Below are 18,410 nucleotides of genomic sequence, written 5' to 3' on the forward strand. Positions count from 1 at the left end.
GAATAGCTCGAAACAAAGTATTCGGGACCCCCGCCGTTAAGGGTTTGGAATCAATTTTCCGCGAAAACGGTAGGTCTTATGTAAAAATTCTTTACACAAGATTTGTAGATCATATAGAGTGAGCTACAATTTTTGTTGAAAAATTTTTCTATACGGTCTACCGTTCCCGCGGATAATCGAATCCAAAAATTTTTTGAATTTTCCAAAAACGCCAACGGCGGGGATCCCGATTCTACCCATTACGAGTAACTCCGAGTTTTAATTATGGGAAAGGCTCCTCTATGTCTATAAGCTCTATGGATTCCTTATAACTGAAAATGTCGATGGTTAAATTTTTCATAAATATCATATTCTACAGCCAATGCTTTGCGTCCGCATATCAATCTGATAATAATCCGCTGGTATCACCTAGTGTCGGTTTGGGGCATACAGTCCCACACGTCTGGAAACCACATGTCCAAAGTGTGAAAACCGCTCTCCGCAGCTGGCTGGAGCCAATCAGGGGGTCGAATCTGGGGTCTCGGGCGTATGCATCAAGGATTACCTGGTCAGTATTTCCTCATACCCGAAGTCCGGTAGGGTAAATCCGGCAAGGTCTTACCTGAATGGCGCACCACCCTGTTTTGATTAACAGGGGAATCCCCGGACGGAAGACTTGGAAGAGGTTAGGGGGGTAGGGGGGATCGCATGGATAGGGCCGACCACCTGACAAGCTGATAGCAGCTTCCGTACGACTGGGGGATAGGGTTATTACCGGCGGGGATAGATGCTGCACCGAGGTGTAGCTGCTATGATGGCCGAACCGTCGTAATATTATAAATAGATAAAATATGGATTCACACAAAACCAAACCGAAGAAAGAAGTGGAAGAAGGAATAGAAGAGTTGATGCAGAACCCCTTCGCCCGAAGGGACAGCATAAGGAGGTCACTACCGGTGACGCCAACTGGCAAGGCAGCTATCCCACACAGCACGAAATATGTCAGAAATATTTCCGAAATGTTACAACATTTCAGATTCATTACATAATTTCAGGAATATTTCTGAAATGTTTCTGAAATATGTCAATTGTAATATAACATTCCCAATATTTCGGAAACCTTTCAGAAATATTTCAAATGCAATATAACATCACTGGTACCTTCGAAACGTTTCAGAAATATTTCAAATGCAATGTAACATTTTCGATATCATAAATATATTTCAGAAATATTTCAAATATAATATAACATTTTCGATATTATAAATATATTTCAGAAATATTTCAAATGCAATATAACATTCTCGATATTATAAATACATTTCAGAAATATTCCAAGCGCAATATAACATCACCGGTACTTTCGAAACGTTCCAGAAATATTTCAAATGCAATATAACATTTTCGATATTATAAATACATTTCAGAATTATTCCAAGCGCAATATATCATCACCGGTACTTTCGAAACGTTTCAGAAATATTTCAAATGCAATATAACATCACTGGTACCTTCGAAACGTTTCAGAAATATTTCAAATGCAATATAACATTCTTGATATTATAAATATATTTCAGAAATATTTCAAGCGCAATATAACATCACCCGAACTTTCGAAACGTTTCAGTAATATTTCCGTTTATGTGTGTATACATAAGTATTTTTCATAAAATTTGTCATTTTTCAAATTTTCCATAATGGACACGTGCATAAAGTTTTTCAATATTTATACCTTTCATAAAGTTATGGATCTTTAATAATTATGCATACTGAGCTATGTCCAGTCAAAAAGACTGAAGTGAAGACTTTTTGACGGAATACGAATTGGGCGTCATAATTCTCATTTGTCTTGTTGAATCTACCCATTTTCTCGAACAATATCTCTTAATAGTATTACATCTATAGTATTTAATGTCTGATTGTACTTTTCTTATGAGAAATTTATTTTGTTCTTGACAGTTAAATAAATAAATTAATCGTTCTGATGAGGGCCCATATCCGGGCCGAAACGTTAACAAAAAATACGCTTTACGTATAATTGACCGCTCACCAAGATTCAATAATATTTTATTCATTTATTCGATGAACTCAAGTTCAACGTTCGTATCGACTACAAGATGAATATTTAGCTGTATAGTAGTACAGGCCTTTTTTATAGAAAATTTTATTACCTAAAAAATGAAAAAAAAACGGCTCCGTAACTTGCATAGTTTTCGAGACATCCCGGTTAGAGTGTTTGCATAGCCCTCATCTTGTGTTAATCAAATGGGAAAAATTCAAACCGGATGCGTCACCTTTTAGAATTAAGCCACCGTGCTTCGGTTTCGCGAGGCTTCGTTTGAGGCTCAAAACTAACTTTTTCGAAGGTAGGTAAGAAAAAAAAAAGTTAAAAAAAAGCACCCTAATAAATATATTAAAAATCACTTATCCCTTGATTTAAATACTCGGCAGCAGCTCCGTCGTGTAATCGTCCATGTGATTTTACGAATCTTTGTATAAAAATTTGGAATCCACGATCTTCTTAAATTTTCTTCGTGGCGATTCTGTAATGACGTTCAGATTCGTATGGATATTAACTGGCGAGGTCGATGTGTGAATTTTAATTTTAATTCTCGTTCACAATGATTAAATGATCACTACGGGGAATTATATACCGGTTGGTTGGGCGTCTTCCTGTAGACTCTTTCAAAATGCTAAGTTGTTTCTTCCGCCTGACGCCTGGATCGAGATGGCTGTTGCCAAGCAAAACCTCGCGGGCACTTTCGAATCTATAATATCGTCACAATATATAGTTAGTATTTATTAGCAACATGATGTCCGGTGGACTCCTATAACTAAAATATATTTATTTATGTAGGGGAAGGGGAGGCAAAACGGGATACTCAAGGAAATAGTAAAATTTCCTTTTTTTTAGTTGCAAACAACGTAAATAATGTCAATTTACAATTTCCAGTAAGAAAAAATTTTTTATTTTAGCGGGCAAAATGGGGTACCCCTAGAAAAAGGAATTTTTTTTTTTCTTTTCCCAAGTAAATAAAATATGTGTAACAATTACTTTTTAAATCAACGTTAGTAATAAAATTCACTCTCAACATAATTTTAAAAAAGTTTTTTCTTGTTATTTCCATTTCTTTTATTTGTATTTTTTCGCAAAAAGTATGCAAATGTTTTTTTCAGCTTTTTAGTGTAAAATGATGCTAGATGTCATTTTTGACCATTTACGAAATTTTTGGGGTACCCCGTTTTTCCCCCCTTCCCCTATTTATATTTTTGTAATTTTTTTTTATTTATATTTTAAAGTATTTATGAATGCTTAGATTTACAATTCTTCCAGGCTCATTCGTTTCCAGATTTTCAAAAATTGCACTGATGGTAGTGGCTTCGTGAAAGCATCCGCTAGTTGTTGACCTGTAGGAATATATTTCAAGGTTATTATCTTTCCTTCAATCTTTTCTCTCGTGAAGTGATATTTGACATCGATGTGTTTTGATAGTTTATGATCTGTCCGATTATTAGCTATTGCAATACACCCATTGTTATCTTCATATATAACTATAGAAGTTGACGTTTCTAAGTTAATGTTTCATAAAAGAGATTTCAACCAGCAAGCCTCTTTAACCCCTTCATAAAGTGTCATATTTTCGGCTTCTGTGGAGGATGTGGCCACCGAGTTTTGTCTTTTAGTATTCCAAGATATCGTATTCTTATCAAACAATTGAAATAAAAATCCAGATGTACTTTTACGATCGAATTCATTACCTGCGCAATCGGAATCCACAAAACCAACTAGCATATCTTTATAATCATTTCTTTTATAAATTAATTTCAACTTTATTGAGCCTTTAATATATCTCAAAACCCTTTTTAAACATTGCCATAATTCTTGATTATTTTTATTTTGATATCTATTCAGAAAGTTGAGAGCTATGCTCAAATCGGGTCGAGTACACAACATTGCATACATCAAGCATCCTATTAGATTTTTACATGGTGCCTTGCAAGTCACCTCTGAATCTAGTTCTTCATAGTCTAATTTTACTGGTAAAGGAGTCCGAATTGTTTCATTAAGTAATTTTTGAAATTCGTCATAGTATTTTCTTCAAACGTAACGATTAAAATATCGTCTACGTTTGATATTGCATAAATATTTCTATTTATCTCTTTCAAGAAAATACAAACAATGGTCAACTGACGAATTTTTAAAGTCTCGCTCTTTGAGGACGTTATCAAAATGTTGAAACCAGACCCGAGCTGATTGTTTCAATCCGTATATTGCTTTATTTAATTTACATACATGATATTTATCGGTTTTCACCCCTTCGGGTACCTGCATATAAATTTCTTCTTCTAATTGACCATTTAGAAAAGCTTTTTTCACATCCATTTGGTAAATTGATAAATTGTTCTGATTAGCAAAGGCTAAGAGAAATCGAAACGTTGTTATTCGCGCTACTGGTGCAAAAGTTTCATTGTAATCAGATAGATATTGTTGATTTCCATGAATATGATTTTTAATTACAAATACCCACTTACAACCGATAAAGTTTTTATTGGTTGGATGAGTTACTATTTTCCAAGTATTATTTTCTACAAGGGAAGCAATTTGATCTTTTATTGCTTTCTCCCACTCAAAACTAACATCCCGATCTTTTACTTTATCATAAGTTTCAGGAATATCAGAAACAACCGACTGTACACTTATATGAAGAAATAGTAGACATGTTTTTACTAAGTGCACTTCGTCGCAGCTCGTTTTTATTCGGGCTTTTTCGAGAGTTTGATTCGTCTGTAAACGAAATTTTATCAACTCCATCTGCTTGAACGGCAGATTTGTTGATTCTACTCTCTTCACTTTTATTTGTTTCTGAATTTTGATTAATTTCTAGTTTTTGTCTTTTAATGACACTAGAATTTTCGTTTTGATCGGATTCCTTGTTTTGTATTTTAATATCGGAATTTTCCGTTTCAATTCCTTCAATTAAAACGAGAGGGCGCAAATTTTTGAAATTTATTTCATCGACAATTACATCGCGTGCGATAATAAAATTATTTGTTTCCGTATTCAATACTTTATAACCACTGACCTCATAGCCTACGAGTATCCCCTTTACTGAACGTTTATTAAATTTACCCTTTCGGTTTTTATCATGAACATAAATGGTACTTCCGAAAACCTTTGAGTGATCCAGTCTTGGCCTTTTACTGGAAGTCTTGTTTACTGGAAGGGCTTTTGTTGGTGACAAGTTTAGTAAATAAGCTGCAGTTAAAATTGCTTTTCCCCAAAGTTCCTTGACTAATTCAGCCCCATGTCTCATATTACGCGCTTTCTCTGTCAATGATTTATTCATGCGTTCTGCTATGGAATTTCGCTGAGGTGTATGGGGTACTGTTGAATGATATTGAATTCCTTTCTCTGTACAAAAAGCCTTGAATTCATTTGATAGATATTCTCTCCCATTATCACAATTTAAGTGTGCTAATTTTAAATTAAAATGTGCTTCACTTTTGCCAACGAAGTCTTGAAACTTCTTAAAAACATCGGATTTTTGACCGAGTAAATAAACAACAGAGTAATGGGTAAATTCATCTATGAACGTTACAAAGTATCTTTTTCTATCGATCGTTAAAGGTGTGATTGATCCACATACGTCTGAATGATTGATAAATAAAGGCCTTGTTACATGCGATCTGTCTCTTTTCTTTGAAAAGCTGAGACGTGCTTGTTTTCCGTAAATACAAGCTTCACAAATTTCATTCGTGGTATTTATATTTTTTAATTCTTTGCTATCAAAAAGTAAATTATTTCTTTGAATTTCTAGGAATTTTGACTTGCCCTAATGGCCTAAACGTTTATGCCATATTTTATAAGTGTTTATATTTGCATTCACGTTATTACACATTTTCTTTTGTATAACAAAATCAACATGTACCAAATTGTGAAGTAACTTACCAGTTGCAATGATTTTGTTACCCCTTTTAATAGATGTTTTCCCATTTTCATGAAACATAATTCTCATACCAGCCTGCTGAATTCGTTGTACTGATAATAAATTATAAGGAACTTCGGGTGTGTATAGTACGTTCTCCAAGATTCCTGACACTCCTTAATTTGTCGTGACATCTATGGAGCCTCCCTTTGTCGCCATTATTATTTCGTACTTCTTTGCAATGTTAATCTTCACCGGTACTGGCAAATCCCTTACTGCTGAAAAGACATCGTTTTGATTAATTAAATGGTCAGTTGCCCCTGAATCTAGTAGAAATGTCAACTTGTCTTTTATATTTGCTGAGTGATTGGATGACATTCCAATTCCACTCATGAATGCTAAGTCGCCTTCAGTGTCTTGTACTTGAACAATTTGGATTGCTCGTTGACGGTCATCCTGGTATTGCGTCGTTTTCTTATAATAGTAACAATCCTTCTCCTCGTGATTTCGTCGTTCGCAGAAATCACACCTTTCATTGTTACTTTTGAAATTATTGTAATATATTTTTTTGAAATTTTTGTTCTTCTGAGGTTGTTGAGAATTGAACCCTCGTGTGAGTTTATTTGAATTTTTTGTTTGAATTTTGGTCTATGATTGTTGAATGTCATTCCATTCCAGTTGTTTTGTCTCTGTGATTTCTTTTGTTGCTGAACCTCTGTTTGCAAAACTTTTCCACTCGTGTCATTTCTTTCATTTCTCAATTTTATCTCGTAATAATAGTTTTACGAGGTTTACAGGGAATAGATTTATTCGTATACCTAGAAGACATCGTAATTTATGCACGATCACTTGAAGAACATGCGACTAAGTTTATAAAGCTCGCTGAACGCTTAAGAAAAGCAAACTTGACGTTACAATCGGACAAGTGCGAATTTCTTAGAACAGAAGTCAAATATCTAGGGCATGTTATATCAGCTGACGGAGTTAAACCAGATCCAAAAAAAATCGAAGCTGTGAAGAAATTTCCTGTTCCGAAAACCACGAAGAATGTTAAAGAATTTTTAGGACTATCCGGATATTATCGTAGATTTATTAAGAACTTTGCTAAAATCGCTAAGCTTTTGTCAGAATTAAGTAGCAAAAATAAAAAATTTGAATGGGATTCTAATACGCATTTAGATTTCGAAATCTTGTGCGATAAACTTTGTGAAGCACCTATACTACAATATCCTGATTTTTCGTCACAATTTATAGTTACAACAGGCGCATCTGGATTCGCAGTAGGAGCCATTTTATCGCAAGGAAAGCCAAGCGAAGACGCGCTCGTCGCGTATGCTTCTAGAGTTTTGAACAAGCATGAGAGAAATTATTCGACAACTGAGAAGGAAATGGTGGCAATTGTTTATGCAATTAAAACTTTTGGACCATATCTCTATGGTAGACAATTTGCATTGTGAACCGATCATAGACCGTTAGTATGGGTAAATTCTACGAATGACCCTACGTCACGTGTGATGAGATAGAGAGAACGTTTAAAAGAATTCCAGTATAAAATTCAGTACAAAGCGGGTAAAATAAATACAAACGCAGACGCGTTGTCGAGAAACCCCGTTGATATTGGAAACAGGGACGTATATCCCATAAAATTCAAGTGGAGACGGTCAGCAGACCCTGCTCTTAACATAGCACCGGGTATAGCCAGGCTAAGGTCGTCATCTGACTCCGCTCAAAAGTTAACACAGAGAGACGCGAAGATTAGACGACGTTATGTAAGTAGTTCCTCCGAGAAAGAAAAAACTGTACAGGCAGATTACAAAATCCAAGAAGCTGCAATGAGTATAGACGAGGAAGACTTTTTAGGTTTTCCGAGCTCAGGCGGAAACAAACATGTCGGAACGGTAGATTCTAAAAACGTGACAAACCCGAGAGGCGCACGATTAGACTCAAATTCCGACTATCGCAAAAATCGAACAATGGATAACAATAGGCCTGCGCAACCTATTGCTAGTCGTCTCAGATCTAAGCTCGTGGACAAAAATACAAACTCACAGGAAACCGGTAAACAAAGGAAATTGAAAATCCTTAATAAAAGAAAATCAAGTGCTGAACGCCTTACTCCATTCAGACATCGTTCTGAATACGAAGATTCATCATCGGATGAACTATCAGACTCCCCAGAAAATCACAGAACTTCAGCTAGCAATAAATCGAATGAAAATCAACAATCTGTTATCATAGAAATAGAATCAGATTCTCAATCTTCATCTTCGATGGATGAAAGATCAAAGAAAACTCAATCTACGTTACTCCCAGATTATGTGGACTCTGAATCCTCATCACTGGATAGTGATGATTCTTATAAATTAAATCCAGTAAAGCATAGAGCTAATAAAAGTAATATGGAATCGAGTATACCTAGTATGAGACAAAATACAGCTACAGTCGTCACAGAAAGCGGGCATTCTATAGCCTCACCCCCGACACCCATTCGAGAGCATACTTCAGCTACGACTATTCACACCCCTAAGATTGTATCCGTGCCAAGTGTTACTAATACACCGACAGGTTCAGGAACACTTTCCACCAATAGGAAGAATAATTTTCAGAGAAGCTTAGCCAGAGATTTATTAAACAAACGTTCTTCTGAAACAGCTGACCATTACTTAGAACAAGACGTAAAACTATTACAGATAATTTGAAAGTAATGACAGACGCAGACGCAATTGCCCCATACCTTATATCAAAAACAAACGACGTAATTTCGAGACAAAAGAAATTTCATGACGAAATAGAATCGGACAAGGAATGTACAGGAAGACGCATTATAACTTCAGAAGTTGCATCAGCTTCGGAAAGCGAAGAAACTAATACAATCACAGTTCAGGCAGACGTACACCCCTTGCAAAAATCCACATATGTAGACGAATCCTTCAGGACCACACAAAAGATGGACCTTGACGAGACGCTTCGATATTTCGAACATGAAGCAATGAAAACACCCTCAAGCGAGAGTGACGCTAGAGGCAAACATAAAACAGAACCGTCACCAGTTCGACATTCTCCAGACGAACAGAATAAGTGGACCGAGACCATAAGACCGAGGACACTTGTGTCTAAACTGAACATCGAAGTTGTAGAAAAAATTATACCTAACAGTGGTGTAAACCGTATGCCAGAACCCCGACGTACGACGAGACAGCATAGACCGACATATAAACACGCATGTTACAAAGGTTTAGAAGGCCACCAAGGCACCCATGCAAGTAAGCCTTCGAAACCAAAAGCCGCGAGAAACAAAAGTAGCAGTCTAAAAATCAGAAAACAGGCAGTGGAAATTTCGCAGACTCCCAAAGCTCCAATTTCACTTGAGAACGTTAACAAAGAATCCTCAGAAATAAATATAACTCCAGATCCTCAGAGTCAACGAAATCCGATATCTATAAATATTTCAAACGCTTTACCAGATCTAGATGCAATAGTAGAACTTAATGATCCACAGAATTTAGAAGATAAATCGATCGAAATAAGTAACTTAGACAACGTATCAGATATCACGGTATCTGATGATTCGCAAGCCTCAGTAGAATTACCAAGACAAGAACCTACTAATTTGATAGAAACTCGAGACAATTTAGAAATGAAAAAAGATAATTATCTATGCTTCATTTCCACTGACGGAATAGCACTATGCGAGATTGGTAAATTTTCAGATGAAAAAGGATACTTGAAAAACGTTAAACCAGTTACAGAATATCAGATAGGACGCATAATTATATTGGGAACACCAAAGAAACGAATAATCGCATTGGTTACTCAAGAACATGAACAAGACACACCTTTGGAAAATAACTATTACGATGCATTTGTACATTTGAAACAGAATATGGAAGATTTGAATATTAAAACAGCAAGCATATCGCAAGGTAAAAGTGGAATCAACGATCTTGGATGGATTAAAATTAAAAATATCATTAGACAGGTATTCGCCGGAACACAAATTATCATAACGATCTGTAAAGACAAAATTATCATTCCACCTCCAGATATAAGACTCAAAATAATACAAGAAAATCACGAATCTCCGATCGCAGGACATAAAGGTATCACGAAAACGTATGACAGAATTCGACAGAAATATTTTTGGGATAATATGAAAAAGCGAATAGAAGATTTTATAAAGAAATGTGTCATCTGTCAAAAGAAAAAACCAACGCGCATCAAAACTAAACAACCTATGGTTATAACAGACACATCTGCAGACTTATTTGACAAAGTAGCGCCAGATATAGTCGGACCCTTCGAAACATCCCCAAATGGTTACAAGTATGTATTGACCATGCAAGACAATCTTTCGAAATTCAGTTTAGCAATACCGTTAGTACATGCAACTGCTGAAGATATTGCAGAAGCATTTGTGAAAAACTTTATCTGTAAATACGGATGTCCAAAAACAATATTAACAGATCAAGGAGCGGCGTTCATTGGTCAAGTAATGAGACGAGTTGCAAAAGCATTCAAAATCACACAATTCAAGACCACAGCACTCCATCCTCAATCAAATGGTTCTTTAGAAAGAAGCCATCAAGTACTTGTAGATTATCTAAAACATCATTTAACGAAGAGAGACTGGGATTAATGGTTGTCTCACGCGACATTTTCTTACAATACAAGCAGACACGAAGGGACAAACCACACCCCATTCGAGATAGTTTACGGACGGAACGCCCGTATGCCTTCAGAATTCCCACCCCTCGACGAAGCTTTTACCTATGACGATTCTGTAAAGAACCTAATGCTCAAAACTATAGAAATTCGAAATACAGCACGCGAAAATTTAGAAAAAGCTAAAGCCAGATCGAAACAATATTACGACAGAAAAATAAATCCAGTTAATTTCATAATAGGACAAAGCATTTATCTAGTGAAAAATCAAAAGACAGGAAAGTTAGATGACAGTTACAAGGGACCGTACAGAATCGCACAAGTATTTCCAGAAAAGAATGATATAGAAATAGAATTTTTGGGGTATTTTATTTAATGCAATGTATCTTACTATCACTTCAGAGAGTTGAAACAATTAATACAAAGCGTGGATATAATTTTTATCGAATGTTGTAAGACTGGACATAACATCGAGCTGTAAAGGACAAATTGTGGTGCTGTCGGTAGGTTAGTACTGTAGGTGCCAAGAGCGTGGCGAAGACTGGGGTAAAGAAAAAGTGCAGGCTCGCCCCCGAGTCGAGGCCAAGGGTCGCGTCGCGCCATAAATTGCACATATAGGGAAATTTCCGTCGCGGTCAAACCCTTAGCCCTCGGCTAGCGAGGCGAGGCCTGGACACTCGAAGGTTAGTTGGAAACGGAAATATTTTAACGGTATTTTTGCCGGTGGCGGGTGTCCGCCACAGAATTAGAGGAAAACAAACGTAAAATAATTCATTGTGACAGAGCAAAGATAGTTTATTAATCAAATTGAAATTTCAATTACTCGGATTGCTGATGAAGCATAACAATTTTTCAGATAATCATGGACGCGAGCTTACGCAGATTGCTATTCATCGGAACACTCTTGATACTTGCCATGCGGCCAGGTAATAGCTTTGTAGGTTACGACTGTGGAGCACCATCGATGAACATTACAACATAATCGTTAATCAACATCAAAGAATGTAATATTCCGATTTCGAACCCAGTTGCAATAGATACAAATATACAATTACTTCAGGTGAACGAATTTTCAAGCGTCAAAGTAATCCAATGCAAGGTAGAAATCCATAGATCAGTGTTCCATTGCGGCATGCACTCACACATATCAGCTGTCTCATATGGCAACATCGAATACATGGACGAAATATCCCGTGAGGCATGCAGAGACCTACACTACGCACGCTCATACCGAACTCATAGACAATTATTCACACAAATACGACTGAACTCAACGACATCGAGACCTATAGTCCTAGCCGGAGATGTAGATAACTGAGGGAATTGCAAAGGAGAACACTTTTCCGATCACTATGGAAGCTGGAACGATGTCGTAGCTTACGGACAAATTTTTATCACATTACAAGATTATGAAGCTACAGTAAATATACAGAGAAACGAAATAATTGTTAGATCCGGCGTACGATGTGAATATTCATCAGGGAATCGCATTGACGTAGAAGGCGGTAATACGTATTGGGACATAATCCAAGCAGACAAATGTAGTTTCGAAAAATATTCAGTTCTATATCAAGGTGCAGCTCAGAAAATTAAAGATAATACGATTGGGAAATATGGTCAAGGAATTTATTCAGTAACAACAAACGATATAACTGTTGCCTTATCAGTTCGCGGAACCTACCCCTTATGCGGATATAGATTAATTAAAACAGAACACCCCAAACTTTTCATATTAGATAAAATGACCGGAAACTTTTTTACGAAAAATAACGGCATAACAGTAAGGAATATGGATATCTTTACATACGTAAATTCTAAACTAATTTATCTTGAAAGACACGTCAGAAATCAAATCATTGCTCTGTATAACGACGCCATATTGCAACAGTGCGAATTAGAAAATAAAGTATTACACACCGCGCTCTCAACAGCCCCACTAGCACCTGCAGAATTTGCATTCCATCTCATGAAACAACCAGGATATATCGCTTACATCGCAGGAGAGGTAGTACGTGTAGCGAAATGCGTACCAGTGGACGTTAGAACGAGGAAAACTAACGAATGCTATCAAGAACTTCCAATTTATAGAGGCAACGAAAGTTTATTTATGTTCGCAAGAACTCACATCTTAGTAAAATCAGGAAATCAAATCGAATGTAACGTATTTTTATCACCGATGTTCAACATTAACAATGCTTGGTACGGTACCTCACCTAATTTAATGCCTGCAATAGCTCCCGATGAAATGTCTACAAATACAAAGAAATCTTGGAAATACGGTACGCCAGAAAACCTCGCCACAGGCGGAATTTACTCGAACGAAGATCCAGAAAAATTGCGAGAAAATATAATATTTCCAGTAGAAAAACCAGCCGTGTTGAATACAATAGCCTGAGAAGCAACAGGTCAAATCTCAGCTGATCACGGATTATCTGTTAATTCACTTATAGATAAGGAAGCAATCAAAAGATCTTTAGAAGAAGCTTGGGGAAAAGTTTACAATTTTTTTAATACAGTCGGAACATCCAGTGCAAACTTACTAGGGGCATGGATAACATTTAGAGGAATTAAGTTTTTAATCGACACTCTAGTTCACGGCTACGCGTTACATTCAGTTTACGGATGGAGCATGTGGCTCATCGGCGCAATTTGGGATTCTGTCACAAACCTACTACTACACTTGAGCAAAAGATCGGGAGAAATTAGACAAACACGAGAACAAAATTCAGACGTAGAAATGCAAACAATCGAGATTACGAGCAATACAAATATCTTAGAAAATCAAAATAATATTGATGCACTCTCTAAACAGTCATCAAAATTAGAGCTGAACAAAACCTCGAAACAAACTCTACCGACACCAAGTGGCTCAGACGGACGTCACTATATTTAAAACAAATAATAAAACCGTTACCTTGTACTTACCACAAGACCATGAAAACAGGAGTCGGTCAGGAACATTAGAATCAAAATCAACATATCAGGACGGAACTGACGAACAACCTTACACATAATAATTCGCTTTCTCTCAAAACTAAGACCTGAAAATAACCTACGAACTAACTTATAGACTACCAGGAAGGAAAGTAAGTTCCAACACGAACACGAACCAAGTACGATCAAATCAAAGGACTGTTTATTTATTTATTTTTTTTCTCTTCGAAAATTTTTTATCAATCCCAGTCGTATACCGACCACAGCCCCCTGGCTGAACGCCACGCTGGGTGGAACCAGTCGTCGTGAGGACTGGGTTGTCCCCACCGGCCCTCCATTATCCATCTGATCCCGTAATAATCAATGTAATCATCATCTCCGTTCCCCGGCACTTCGGCCAAACTCTCCAGATACGCGAGATCGGCCCGCAACGCGGCCCTCCGCAGCCGCCGCATCTTCATTTCTTCGATGCTGATAAACTAAAACAATCAAGATAAACCAAACTTAAAACCACACGGTACTCGAAAAACATTATTCGTAGACTAAACCTAGAACACAAACACAAATTCACGTTCAAATCACGAAATCTAAGATTGTTCCAAAACAAGCGAATAATCAAGATCGAAAAAACTCGACAATAACACAAATTAAAACACCCAAAACTCACCTTCAGACCACCGACTACGACTGACACTTTTAACATCTCGATTTAAAAAAAAAAAAAAAAATAATTCTCTTGTCAGAACTCAAATTCAAATTTACAATAGATTCCTCAAAACAGACCCTTATATAAGCTCATAGACTAGACCCGACCAACCCCCAAGACGGAAAACGACCAATAACAAAAGTTTAACCTTTTCCTACTCTTCAAAGTGTGACTCCACCCACGAAAAGACGGAAAACACAGAAATTTATACCAGAATCGGAAGTATACAAATCTTCAGAAAATTTAATTATATACAAAATATTACATAGAACTGTGATAATTCATATAATAGCTTATAAAATTAAAATTTTTTTTTTATGAATAATCTCAAGTATATTCACTACATATTTCAAACATTATATAATTCATGCCTTGATCATAGAATAATAATTGGCATTTATATCAATATTACTTACCTTAATCGTATATACTCTTTGTTTGCGCTCGGCATCGATGGCGGTAAGAGATTTTTTACCAACGAGGGTTGTAAATCCTTGTCAAACCAATCGGGAAAGATTTTCGATGCACTGGCGTCCTTGAGACAATTGGGTTTGCCTCAAAGATGATTCAATGTTAGAATGTGTCAGAAATAAGACGACGCTAACAGAGAAATATATTCAAATTGGCGCCTCAGCGCGTGACCACGATTGGCTATGATGAATGTAGCTTTTACGCGTAACATACTAGAAACGAACACACTTACTTCCTTTTTGTAATTCTACCTGTAATATATAATACAATATAATATCTACTTATAACAGAGCCATCCTGATAATACGAGTACTTTATTTACCTAAAAATAACAGAATGTATTAAATCAACAATTATATTTATTAAAAAACTTGAATTAAATTGAATACACTGTTGATATAATGTTGTACGAGATTCACGCGGGATACAGGTAGTGAGAAGAAATTGTGGAAGTCAGAATAAGTTGGTTTTCTCTTCGCGTTGGTCGAAACGAATCCGATCTTAGAAGTAGTTCTTAAAAATTAATTGAGTTCCGATGGCCAAAAAACCACTGGAAGGGGTGGGAGTGTCCCTTGAGAGAAGGGATGAATTTTGCTTGGGAGTGGGAGAGATGGTCACTCATAGGAAAATTTTGCACCGAAAAAAAGATTGTAGTGGGTAGGTACGAAGGAATGAGAGGGAGTGAGCAAGTGAGCGAGAAACAGAAACGTACATTCCCAATGTGAGATGCACGTGCGGGCGTTTTATGATACACGTCATAAAAAACAAGGAACGAAGAGTAAGGATTAGGGGATTGGTAGGTAGGCAAAGGTGTTTACTAGTAAAAAGTAGAGAAATTGTCGAGATTGCAAGACTGGCTGCCAGATGTGGCAGGCAGGCGTAAGGATTATCTTTTTTTTTTGCAAATCAGTTGAAGAAATTCGTCAATGAGGAATGGGAACTTCCAGCAGTTGAGTATTTTATGAACTTTAAAACGTGACTAAAATGTCCACGCAGAGATTCAGGATTAAAGAATGTAAAATAAAGATTAAGAATGTTGAACGTGAAAAAGAATGCCGCTAATTTACAGAGCGGATTCAACACTACATATTTCAAACATTATATAATTCATGCCTTGATCATAGAATAATAATTGGCATTTATATCAATATTACTTACCTTAATCGTATATACTCTCAGAATAATCAAAATATCAGATATCAAGCACTACTATATCCACTCTAAGTATATTTACTTATATTTAGTTAATCAATATTCTGTTCACTATACTTCACTATTATTCAAATAATCATAATTAATTATTAATTTCATGTAAATTTAAGTGATTCACAATTTTTATGTAATATGTTATATGATTTATCACGTTAACCCTCAGAAGTAATCGAATTATGGAAACTTCACGTCGGTATAACAGCACTCGCTTACTTCGAGCGAGGACGCTCGAATCTTAACGGGGGAAGTGTGACGTGCCAGCCGGTATCCACGGCGGCGCCCTCTCTGCGCCCTACCTGACCAGCGTGCAGTTACCATAAGAGCCTTACGTGCTCTTACCGATAGTCGTAGATTGATACCAACACACATAGTTACCATCATAACGACCAAATTCTTATATCGATAGTTCTCATACGCTAGATTAACCGTTATTTCATCAGTCAAATTCATAACATACATGGTATATATATTTTTTTCCATTTAACCGTTATACCTTTCTTCAACATTAGCTTTCACATAAAACCTTTGAATTACGATCTCAACCGTAATAACCCAAAGTAATAAAAACCTGCAACAGTTGAGATAACCGAAAAGACCAAAACACCGGAAACGTGGGAAGAGAAATCACGGATAGCTCACAGAGAAAGAAACCCTCACTCTCAGAATTCAGGATAGCGCCCTCATTTTAACGATGATAAGACCAATTAGCGCTTCGCTGCTTGCTTCTCTAAACCAACCGCCTCGCGCTAATCCACCATCGAGATCTCATGCACGAACCAGAAACCTTACCCCCAATTATTCCATCATCCTTAACCAATCATCCGAGACCCGCGAGAAACCGCGACTTCTTTTGAACTCCTCCTACTTTCCCTCTAATCCAACCTTTCCAGAAAACAGAATAGAAAAGAAGAACTTCAGACATCATAGAGAACAGATCAGAACTCTACCGAAATCCTAGAATCAAATCACACTATAATTAATTCAGAACCTCCGAGACTTATTAACAGTTTGTCACTGCTGTTACGGGGTAGATTGCGTAGGCTCCGATGAGCGGTAATCGGAGCTTACTCCACGCCCAGCCAAGGTGTTATTTGGCTATTGTAGGGTCCGTTCACGTCGACTATGCACTCGCGTGCTACTACTCCCAATGCAGGAAGTGAATGGAATAGAAAGGGATCGGTATTAAGGGAAGGTAAACGATTTAAAGTATATGGTTGTTTATTAGTGGTCAATGCAACGGAGTCGGTCAAGGGAAAAAGGTATGGTCTTGGTTTAGAGGGATAGGTGTCTTGCTTGAGCGCTGGGATGGATCTGCCTGGTTTTGCCGGATGTAGCAGGCAAGCTAGCCGCGAGTTACAGGAGAACCTGCTGACTCGCGAACGATAAGGGTAGACTACAGAGCGTGAGGTAACTAAGAGCGTGGGAAAGGAATGTGAAGTCTGGAGGACGTAACACTGCGATAGCGATTAACACGAATCTGTACCACAATTGTAAACCTATCATTGAGAACTAGAAGGGGATTGTTAATAAATGTGTAATTAACCCAAGTGTTGTCATAAATAATTATTTTAATCACGCATAATGATGGTTGGCACGAGCCTTACCTAACAAACTCTCAGAATTGTAGGCGAGTTGAACGAGAAGATCTGAGAGCAGATCAGCGGATTCCCGAGATTCACCATATACCAACTACGTAAGTCAGGAGAACAATTTAAATCACGCAGCGAATCAGAATCGACTCGAAACGTTCCTCTCGGAACGTAACAGTACGTTGCATGCGACTCAACAACATGAAAAACCGAAGAGAAAACCAAGTCGGTAAGGTACCGGTGCTTCGTAATTATTTGACAGTAAGATGCAATTCAAGTCCCCAGCAATAATGAGATTTTTATAAGCATACGCAAACTAATTAAATATAGCAGAAAATTCTTGTAGACGAAAGCCTTCAGGTCGTCCATAGATAGAAGCGAATAAAAGCAAATCTGACCGGTCTTGATTAAACATCGACGATTAAGAACTCAGGAGAGTTCGTGAACTCACTGGGTGTGAAGCGGGACTAGAGAGAGAGAAAGAAGGGGCAGAACGCTCTTCATAACCTCACGAAAATCGACAAATAGAAACGATGTAAATACGGGGGTTCCCCGACCGCACACGTTTTTATGTGAATATATTATATGTAGGGCGTCCCATAGGTTTTGACGATTTTTTTCAAGCATCCCCACCAAATCAATTTCAAGTAATTAAAAAGTAATTGCCTCATTTTGTCGGATTTACATCTCAACTACAACCCGTCCGGCGTGCCGAGAACAGCGTGGATTTCCACGTTTGAAATACACGTAATTTGGACACGCTTGCAGTATACAGAGTGTCCCTAAATTGCCTCCCACGGACTAGCCAGCATGATACCTCGTTAAAATCCAACCGAGAATTTCTTTTCCGGAAGCTCGTCCGACGCATAGTATTTGAATTATAAGCGATAGCGTTAGGCCAATCAGAGTGCACCATTTCATTTAGATTTG

The 18,410-nt window shown here is 37.2% G+C and overlaps 1 protein-coding gene across 1 annotated transcript; it reads right to left on the minus strand.

Annotated features, from left to right (window-relative positions):
- Window positions 1-2,178: 2,178 nt before the first annotated feature.
- LOC124295001 lies at window positions 2,179-5,993 on the minus strand. The gene is made up of 3 exons (XM_046742893.1): window positions 5,930-5,993; window positions 3,303-3,387; window positions 2,179-2,747 (listed from the first exon to the last, which is right to left on the minus strand). Exons 1-3 carry the CDS (start codon window positions 5,985-5,987, stop codon window positions 2,585-2,587), a joined length of 306 nt encoding a protein of 101 aa, XP_046598849.1. The 5' UTR covers window positions 5,988-5,993; the 3' UTR covers window positions 2,179-2,584.
- Between the last annotated feature and the right edge of the window lie 12,417 nt (window positions 5,994-18,410).

Source organism: Neodiprion lecontei, chromosome 6, assembly GCF_021901455.1.
Source record: "Neodiprion lecontei isolate iyNeoLeco1 chromosome 6, iyNeoLeco1.1, whole genome shotgun sequence".
In the NCBI taxonomy this organism is placed as follows: Eukaryota; Metazoa; Arthropoda; class Insecta; order Hymenoptera; family Diprionidae; genus Neodiprion; species Neodiprion lecontei.

Excerpts from the sequence above, each read along its gene's own strand:
- LOC124295001 (XM_046742893.1), bottom strand. The coding sequence starts at position 5,987 with ATGTTTCATGAAAATGGGAAAACATCTATTAAAAGGGGTAACAAAATC. Across the intron at positions 3,388-5,929 it reads TAACAAAATCATTGCAACTG|GTCAACAACTAGCGGATGCT; the intron begins GTAAGTTACTTC and ends ATATTCCTACAG. Across the intron at positions 2,748-3,302 it reads CGAATGAGCCTGGAAGAATT|ATTCGAAAGTGCCCGCGAGG; the intron begins GTAAATCTAAGC and ends ACGATATTATAG.